General features: G+C 39.7%; 2 protein-coding genes across 2 annotated transcripts; one reads left to right on the top strand and one right to left on the bottom strand.

Moving 5' to 3' along the window:
* The first annotated feature begins 311 nt into the window (after positions 1–311).
* Positions 312–7236, top strand: LOC104227077 (uncharacterized). The gene is made up of 2 exons (XM_009779207.2): positions 312–1042; positions 6292–7236. The coding sequence occupies exons 1-2, from the start codon at positions 902–904 to the stop codon at positions 7207–7209; spliced, it is 1059 nt and encodes a 352-aa protein (XP_009777509.1). The 5' UTR covers positions 312–901; the 3' UTR covers positions 7210–7236.
* A 1657-nt stretch (positions 7237–8893) lies between these two features.
* On the bottom strand, positions 8894–9259 carry LOC138890182 (uncharacterized). Its single transcript, XM_070173548.1, has one exon. The coding sequence runs from the start codon at positions 9257–9259 to the stop codon at positions 8894–8896; it is 366 nt and encodes a 121-aa protein (XP_070029649.1).
* Between the last annotated feature and the right edge of the window lie 778 nt (positions 9260–10037).

Genomic DNA, 10037 nt, shown 5'->3' on the forward strand with positions numbered 1-10037 from the left:
ATATATTAAAGGAAGTACAAAGTTAATAGTAGACAACCAAAAATGAACAGTACATGTTATGACGATACAATTTGCCCTTAGAGGGCGCCATAATCTTTGGGACATGGAAGGCATTAATGCAAATGACTTTTAATTTGTTTAGGTCAACACAAGCGCTTACCAAAGTCTATTATATGCACGGCGTGTATTATAGAAAATGGTAACAGCCTTAACTATAGTATAAAATAGCAAACAATATGTTCACGTGCCAACATTAATTAAAGGCATAAGGCTTAATTACTGCTGTAATATCATGTATTTTGTTATGTATCATGTTATATATAGTCAACCATAAAGAAACTCAGTACATCAGCAAAAATGAAGAAACTTATCCTATAATTTTGAACATAATTATGTTTGCAATAGGCAACTGCGGTGGCCCTTTGATCCTTCGTCTCTATTTCATCAATGGCGGTCAAAGACTTTGGCTTTCTAGTTGGTTGCAAACTGTTGCCTGTCCCATTATTCTCATCCCTTTAACCATTTCCTATTTTCATCGCCGGAAAATTGAGGGACCGGCGGCTAAAGTATTCTTTATAACTCGACAAGAACTCATCGGAGCTGCTGGCGTCGGAATCATCGCCGGTCTTGATGGTTATTTAATCTCTTGGGGCCCGCAAAACTACCCGTTTCAACTTCGACTCTTATTTTCGCAACCCAACTTGCGTTTACTACACTCTTTTCTGTACTTATAGTTAAGCAAAAATTGACGGTGTATTCAGCGTTTGCTGTTGTTTTGTTAATCGCCGGAGCTGCAACTCTGGCTCTCCGACTGAACGGTGACCAGCCGGCCGGTGAGTCAGCGGTCGATTATGTGTTGGGGTTTGTAACGACGCTTTTAGGTGCGGTTTGTTTTGGGTTGATGTTGCCGCTTATTGAGTTGATTTATACGAAGGCAAAACAAGCGATTACTTATACTACTGTGTTGGAGATTCAGATGATTATTGCTATTTCCGCTACCGGTTTTTGCACCGTTGGAATGATAATTAATAAGGATTTTCAGGTACGTATCATTTTCTTGTTTAATACTTCTCGAACTCAAGTCTAAGAGCCTGTTTGGATTAGTTGATTTAAAGTAGTTGATAAGTATTAGGTGTCCAAAAGTATTGTTAAATGTTGAAACTAATTTAATAAATAAGTAGTTACGTGTTTGGATGCATAACTTGATGCAGTCTTGAAAAAAAATGCTGATAAACTCTTTTTCTATTAAAATCACTTAAATAACCTTAAAACTCATATTTAAGGGTGTAATTTCTTCGAGATTTTAGATCGATTCAAATACAAAATAAAAAGAATTACAAGAAAATACATGACTTCACACCATAACAAAAAATGACCCATGTTTTTAAGTTTTACCCGACCTAGCTCATATTTGTACATATTTTGAAAACAGTAGCTCTTGCAAATTCAAAATCTGTGTTCTTACAACCATTGCTTCTAAAAGCTATGGAGTTAAATCTGTGTTCTCACAACAATTGCTTTCACTCTCTCTTCTTCTCACATCTTTTACATATGCTTCAAGGGGTCGTCCGCTATTACTGTTTCTCCTCCTATGTCACCTGGTTGCAATGTAAAAAAATTGAAGAGTAGAAGTCTACCATTGAAAGCCATTCAAAACTTTGCTTTTGAAAATAGGACTTTTTGAGTTTGTTAGTTGTTTGGATTGAGTGTTGCTCCAATTGATTGAAAATATAAATTTGAAGTGATTTGGAGTAGATTTGAGTTAAATTTCATAAAAGATGCAAGGAAGAAGACGAACTAGTTTTTTGTATAATTATGTATAATCTTGTATAATAGTATATGAGTGTATAAACACATCTTATACACTATTATACACCTGTAACAACTAAATTTCGCTCCTGAAAAATAATAATCAAGACAAGAAATATAGCGATAAATATTATATTTAATTTCAAGTGATGGGGTTACAATCACTAAAATATCTCTAAATCTAAAGAGATGTAGTCCTCTGATTCTTCTCCTCACGGATGATGGTTCAAGAGCTTGAAAGCTTGATCTTGAACTTGACGGATTTCAGATTTGTAGTACGTCACGAACGATTTGAAGCTCGTCACGAACCAGGAGTTGGTGTTGGGTTATCACGAACGGAAGATTTGAAGCCGTTCGCCTATGACTTGAGTTCACTTTTGGAATTTGACCAAAGACGACGATTGCAGATATGGATGGAGACCTTGATGCTATTCTTCAGAGCCTCTTTAGCCTTTCCTTCTGCTTACTTGCTTCTTTCTTAGTCTTCTCCTTTGACCCCTTTATATAGGTGTGAGGTAGAGTAATTTCCAAGAAAACCCTAGTGGATCATTGGGCTTGAGGCTTATGGGCCGACCCATTTGATAGAAGACCAATTTGAGGGCTAGCCCAATAATATATTGGACTTTTATTTAAATTAATTTATTTTAGATTTAAATAATCGACCCGATTATACTAGCCCATAGTATCATTTGGACTAATATATATTTAATACATGATTAAATCCAAATTACTTGTGGATTTAGATTTAATAAAATTTTATTTGTCTACAAATGCTCTCTACTTCAAGGCTTGTCGCGGTGTAGGCTTGCTGAAACAAACGACGAGACTTGAAGTACCCGTGGACGTTGATATTTTTTTTTCAGCACTTGTGGTGACTTCTACCGGTCAAATCTGAACTTTTATCGAGTTGCACATTTATGTGAAATGCTAAATACAAACTCCAAACAAAAATTAACCTTCCAATACTTTGGTTGTAGAACACGTGTGTGCAATGTAATTTGATTTGGATGTAGCAATTGCAAATTTTAGTAATGGAGAATTCTTGCAAATTGTCAGACAACTTTCCATGTTTGTCTTTTTTTTGTTGTGTTCCATGTTTGTCTCACGCATTAGGTCTATTTCCTTTTTCAACAATTTGAATTTTGTCTCAAAATTTCCATATGAGGCTTGCTAGTCAACGACCAATTGAATCTTATTTTTAAAGGAAAGTTCTTGTTCATCAAGCTAACAACAACTGACTTAACACTTCTATAAATAGAAGAGGTTCTAGAACGTTTTCCATGAAGGTTTTCTGCCGTTTGTCCTTAATTTTGCTTTGGCATCTATTTACAGTTTGTACCCCTCAAAAGAAAAATTTGCATGTTGGCATAGGAGCATCAAAACACAAGCCGCTTGATCCTTTTGATGTTAAACTCGTAGGAATACGGATATAAGAAAAATCAGAGCAAAATACATTTTGTACCTCCTCCGGTAACATTTAAACTTCAGTTCGCAATCTGCCGTTTTATATTACTCAGCTTTGCATGTCTGTGGCAAAAAGTTCATATCTCATTGTCAGAGACTCCAAATAATGAGCCGCTTGATTCTACTAAAACAAGACACAGAGGGCTGCAACATATCCAAGAACCGGAACAAAAATCCTTCTGTACCATTTTAGGTATTGTTTTTAATTTTTGTTTCACGTGTTGCCGCGTTTGATCTTTCGGCTTTGCGCGTCTTCACAAAAAACTACATATCTTGGTGTAGGAACGTCGAAATCACGAGAGGTTTGCGGCTACAGAAAATAGGCTCGGAGTACTACAACATACCAAAAATTTGAATTTAAATTCGTATTGTATCATCCCAGGTGAGCTTCGTAATCTTGGTTCAAGTTCTATCACGCTCGACATTTCAGTTTTGCGCGTCGTAACCAAAAAAATCATATCTTGGTGTAGGAATGCCGAAATTGTGAGCGGTTTGCGGTAACAGAAACTAGACTTCCGGAGCTACGACATAGGTAAAAATCATAATCAGAATATGATGATATATTCCCAGATGTTTTCTCGAATTTAGGCAACATATTATGACATGTTGCCCCATTCTGTCTTGCTGTTTTTATTCATAGATTCTTCCCTTTTTTTCTTCGCAGACTCTTGGAGCAGCACATAGGGTTGTGAATTCTATCAGCAAGGATGCGTTTCATCGACCATGATACACCATACCCACACCTTGAGATTATTAGCGACAAGCAGAATCCGCGCGCCCAAGTTCTAACTTTAAAAGTTCATCCTCCGGTGATAGGTGCTTTCCCGCTCACTAGAAAGTCGCTTGACGCCTCCCTTGATCTTGCAGAATGGTCGACTAGAGAGACGAAGGATGCATTGGACAGATTTTTGGGCCAAGCAACCAACATGAAGGTCCTACTTTTGAAGTCCTCCACCCATCAAAAGGTCGCGTCTGCTAGTCCTCTTCATCGTGATTACGATGGACGTCTCGCCACTTGGAGTGTTCCTCCTTCCGGCTTTGGTGAAGTTCGCTATACATCCAAATATTGGGAGTGGGTAGAAGATGTTATTGCCCGCAACAAGTTGACTCTGGATGGCATCAAGGTCTATGACGCCATCTTTGCTTTCGTTGTTCACATATGACTACAATGAGAATGTCCTCCATGCCTTTTGTGAGCTTTGGCGTCCATCTACCAACACAATTCTACCTCCATTGGTGAACTCTCCATCTCTTTGTGGGACTTGCGAGCAATCATAGGCCTTCCGGTGCATGGGTTTTTCTACGACGAAGTTATCCCCTCGGCTAAGGAGTTGAAACAAGAAGACGATCAAGGAAAACCTTTCCTCCCAAGAAGTTGTCTGCACCTATTCTCGGTATTCTACAAACTCATAAAGGATGATGTCCACGTGGTCTCCATTCGTGATTGGGTGGAGTTTTGGTTTCGAGGCCCGAGTAGGTATGCCAAGCCTCCGCAAAAGTCATCAAGGAATTGGACTACAAGGCCGAAGTTGAATCATAATCCTTCTGGGAATATTGACGCGAGCTTCCTACCACGAACCGATGAGGAGAATGCCCCCTTTATTGAGCTTGGCGTAGAGGAGTCACTTAGAGCTGAGACTTATTTGGCGGCTTTCCTTGCATGTTGGCTTTGCAAATTTGTGTTTCCCAACAAGAAGATCGACTACATTCATGCTAGTGTCTTCAAAATTGCGAGTCTGATGGCTCATGGAGAGAAGTTTTTCTTGGCGGTTCCCGTCCTTGCAAGTATTTATCATGGCTTGAAAGAGGTCTCCACTTCTCAAGATTTGGGTGCCTGCAAAGCACTCTTTCCTATTCATTACGTATATGGATGGATAGGAGCATATTTTGACACCTACTATCGTGTTAAGCGTCCACAACGAGGTCTGCAAATGTGCAAGGTTTCTGGCGAGAAGATGGCCAAGCATTTTGACCTTAGTAATGCCCGTGCGTTGTTTCAACAAGTTAGTGCACGACAACTTCACCATTTGGCTATGCTACAAGGGAGGGAATTGAATCTTACCGATCGTGACGAACAATCGAATTCTTGGAGTGACTTTTTTATAAGTCTTCGCTCAAGCTTCATCACCCTTAGGCATGACGACATTCATATTGTGGAATCTTATAGCCCGCATAGGTTTAGTCATCAATTCGACTTTTGTCAAGATGTTCCTGGCAACCTCATAGAGCGACCCTATAACGGCTCACTGAAAATGCTAGTGCAATTCTGGGACTCCTGTGTTCGTCTTGGAGGTTCATCAAAGGTTATTGTCCCTACGCGTCCATCAGAAAAGGGACCTCTAATGACTTGTGAGTATGCAGATTGGTGGTCAGCTCGTCGAGTGCACTCTTCTCGACAAAGTACTCATATCATTTTGAAAGTTCCAAGGAAAGATGATATTCCTTTATCCTCCAAAGATGATCAACGTCAAAGGAACACTCACGAAGGGTCTTCCAAGTCCAAGTTAAGATCGAAAGATCCTTCGCCAAGCACCAAGGTCTTACCCAAGTCTACCCCTTCGACGGGCGGGGAAGCCCATGTGGACAAAGGAGCTAAACACGTTTTGTTGACTTCCAAGTCAACTACTGCCACTATAGAGGTGACGAACAATCCTTGCAAAAGGAAAGCGCCTCCTACTTCACCAAACAAAAATGTTGCGAAGACAACCAACGTCGTGCCAACAAACGAGGAAAGGACTCAAGCTTCTGCTTTGCCCAATGAGATTTTTAATGTTAGTGCAACTTCCAGTTCGAACGAGAGTGATGTTAGTCACGACATACATCACGAGCCATAGTGAGTTTGCTGACTTGGATGCTCTTAGTATCGATACTGGATTTTTCGTAGAGGGTGACCCTAGCTCAACGATGCCGTTGTCTGAACTGGAGACACGAGTAAATATTATTTCCTTCAAATTTACTCCCTTTCGTTTTTTTTTGAACACTAAAGTTTTTTTTCTTTTTCTTTTTCTTTTTTTGCAGTTGGGCGTCAATGAGTTGTATGATGACGTGCTTGGTGAAGACACGGTGGAAGACTGTGTTACAAGCCCAAATTCCCTCGGTGTGGCCGCAAAAAGTCCTCACACTTTATTTGATGGTGTTGAACGTCACGCTGCAAACAATGCTCCGTCGATAGATTTGAGTCTACCCAAAGAGTCGCACCTTGTTCTTCCAGAAGATGTTGTGCTTTCCAAGCCAACCATGACGAGTAAGATGGAGGTTTCCGCAAGTCAAGCAAAACGTCTAAAAGCCTTCGAGCCTACTCCATGGTCGTTGCATCTTGATGCTCCAAACTTTAAGCCACAAGAGACTATTTTCCGTATTAAACTTTCTTTTGTTAACACGATGTGGCATACCTTGTGTGAATGGATCGAAGAGTTCTCTCTTGATTCTATGGATAGCTTCACAAAGTTGGAGAAAAGTATTGCTTTGAGTCTTGAGGAAATTAAGAAAGAAAATGTTATTGATACTTCTACCTTAGAGGCTCTCGTCGAGGCTTCCTTCAAGACGTACGCAGATTACGATGCTTTAAGATCGTCCAAGATGACTAAAGAATTTCACCAAGAGTCACTTTCTGATGCACGACGACGCCTTGATGATGCAAAACGGGAATATGAAAAAGTGAGCGAGTCTGTAGAAAAACTTCAAGCCATTCTTGCGAATGTTGAACAACAGCTAGCTTCCTTGGCCTCCAGAAAGAAGAAGATCATTGCACTCTTGGACAATCAACAAGTGAAGTTGGCTAAAAGTGAAGAGAACGTTGATATTACAGAATGGGAGATTTACACCATTGAAGCCAATCATCCATTATCTGACGATGAAGCAGAGAAATTATCCCTCCTGAAAGGGGCAGTTGAGACAAGCCGCCAACAAATCCTTAGCTTCAAACCTTTTCCATGATTTTAGAGTTTTTTTTTTTTGCTTAGGATTCTCGACTTGCGATTTTTTTTATAACTAATATCATGTAATGGAGTACTTATGTCTTGGAGCATTATTATTATTATTATTATTATTATTATTATTATTATTATTATTATTATTATTATTATTATTTTTAATATGTGATATTTCTCTTTGAGACCCGGATTCCCTCCATTACTCCCAATTATTTCCTTCTTAAATTTCAGCATATGTCTTGTATGTTGGTTTTGTTGTTTCGCGAAAAAGAATTCATATTTTGCTGTAGGAGACTTCAAATCATAAGCCGCTTGCTTTTACCAAAACTAGACTCATAGGAATAAAACAGATCAAAAAATTAGCACGAATCTCCTTTTGTGTCAGCGGGAATTAATTTTCAAAGTCGATCTACACGTCTGACCCGTGTTTAGCTCACAACTTTGCACACTCTGCGCAAAACAAATCACATCTCAAGATAGACGCATCCAAATCACAAGACATTTGCAATGTCTGAAAATAGACTCGGAGATCTAAAACTCATATAAATTTCATAGCAAAACTCCTTTAGGACTGTCAACAGAAAATCACGAAGTCGACTCAACTACAGTGAATTTTCAGATTTGTGTACCTTCGGCAAAAATAGTTGTATCTTGAGCTTGAAGTGTCGGAATTGCAATCTGTCCATGTCGTTAGAAAGAAAGACCAGAGATCTAAAACTCATATAAATTTCATAACAGAACTCTTTTCAGACTGCGAACAGAAAATTCACGAAGTCGACTCAACTGCAGTGAATTTTCAGATTTGCGTACCTTCGGCGAAAATAATTGTATCTTGAGCTTGAGTGTCGGAATTGCAATCCGTATGTACCGTTAGAAAGAAGGCACGGAGATCTAAAACTCATATAAATTTCATAACAGAACTCTTTTCGGACTGTGAACCGAAAATTCACGAAGTCGACTCAACTACAGTGAATTTTCAGATTTGCGTACCTTCGGCGAAAATAATTGTATCTTGAGCTTGGAGTGTCGGAATCGCAATCCGTCCATGCCGTTAGAAAGAAAACTCAGAGACCTGAAGTATCTACGAAATTTATGGAAGAACGTTTTTCGGTCTACCAACAAGAAATTCGCGAAGTTGACGCGACTGTAGTGAACTTCCAGATTCGCATGCATATAGGAGTCTTTGCGGCATAAGACCTTCTGGATTAGTCAAAGTTCCAGATCATGTATTCCACACATTTTTTTTGAAGCTTATGCGACTGAACTTAGAATAAAACTCTAAGCTGCCTACGTACCTCGGTGAAGAGGATCAAGTCATAACGTAGTTCAAAATAGGTGATTTTGTTTTTGTGTCCTAACTTTTGCCTAGGCCGCCTTTTTTGAGGTTTTCGACCTAGCAGACTCTTTTTTTTGGGTGCAGTTCGCAGTTTAGGCTCATGCGGGCCAGGAGTATTGCAACATGCAGTTTAGATTCTTGTGTCAAGGAGCATAGCAGCTTGCAGTTTAGGCTCGTGCATTAAAGAGCTTCATGACTTGCAGTTTATGCTCGTGTGTCGAGGAGCGTTTATTCTTCAAGGATAGTACCTCTTCAAAAATTTCCCGTTGATAGGGCCAATTCTCATGCCATCTGCATCAACTAACTTGTAAGATCCACTTGAATAGGTTTCTTGCACAACATATGGACCATCCTACTTTGAAGTGAATTTGCCCCCAGATTTGCGAGAGGTGATAATAGGTCTTCTTACTGCAAGAACTTGATCGCCAACTTGGAAGGACCTCAATCGAACCTTTTTGTTGAAAGCACGATAAAGACGAGCTTGATAACATTCAAGACTTTGTTGAGCTTCTAGCCTTTTTTCATCAAGGGACTCAAGTTCTTCAAGGTGTAGGCGAGCGTTTTCTTCCTCAGTAAGACCTTCTTGGACAGCGAGTTGCAAGGACGGTATTTGACGCTCAAGAGCAAGAACTGCTTCGACTCCATAAACAAGAGAATAAGGAGTTGCTTGTGTCGGCGTGCGATGAGTCGTACGATATGCCCACAAAACTTCTTCCATTCTGTCATGTCAATCTCTTTTAGACTTGGAGACGACCTTCTTTAACAAGTTGCAAAGCGTCTTGTTAAATGCTTCGGCTAGTCCATTTGCAGTAGCATAATACATTGACGAATTACGTTGCTTGAAGCCAAAAAGTTCACAGATCTTGGTCGTCAATTTGTTATTGAACGGTTTTCCATTATCTGTTATTATATAACTAGGAATGCCAAAACGATATATGATGCTCACTCGAATGAAGTTTGCAACATTCTCTTTCTTCACTTCCTTGAGAGCGACGGCCTCTGCCCATTTTGAGAAATAATCAGTTGCGACCAAGATGTATAGATGTCCTCCAGAAGATTTTGGAAGTGGTCCAACAATATCTAATCCCCAAGCATCAAATGGCAAGATGCAACAGTAGGGTGTAACATTTCAGGAGGTTGGTGTATAAAATTTGCATGAAACTGGCAAGCCTTGCATCTTCGAGCATAATCTAAGCAATCTTTCACCATTATCGGCCAGTAGTAACCCATTCTCTTAATGTGGAAGTGGAGCTTCGGCCCAGATTGATGTGATCCACAAACTCCTGAGTGTGCCTCTTGCATAGCTTGAGTTGCTTCATCTTCCCCTAAACAACGCAAGAGAACTCCCTCAAATGATCTTCGATACAAAGTGTCTTTGTAGTAAAGGAAACGAGGGGCACACCGACGAATTTCGGTCTTTCTTCTTGGATCTTCTGGAAGTATCCCATAACATAAGTAGTCGATCATGGTTTGTCGCCAATCAACCTTCACAGCTT

This window comes from Nicotiana sylvestris, chromosome 4 (assembly GCF_000393655.2).
Source record: "Nicotiana sylvestris chromosome 4, ASM39365v2, whole genome shotgun sequence".
NCBI classification, from domain to species: Eukaryota; Viridiplantae; Streptophyta; class Magnoliopsida; order Solanales; family Solanaceae; genus Nicotiana; species Nicotiana sylvestris.

Coding starts and splice junctions, on each gene's coding strand:
- LOC104227077 (XM_009779207.2), top strand. CDS start 902: ATGTTGCCGCTTATTGAGTTGATTTATACGAAGGCAAAACAAGCGATT. Junction 1,043..6,291: donor TAATTAATAAGGATTTTCAG/GTACGTATCATT, acceptor CTTTTTTTGCAG/TTGGGCGTCAATGAGTTGTA.
- LOC138890182 (XM_070173548.1), bottom strand. CDS start 9,259: ATGGAAGAAGTTTTGTGGGCATATCGTACGACTCATCGCACGCCGACA.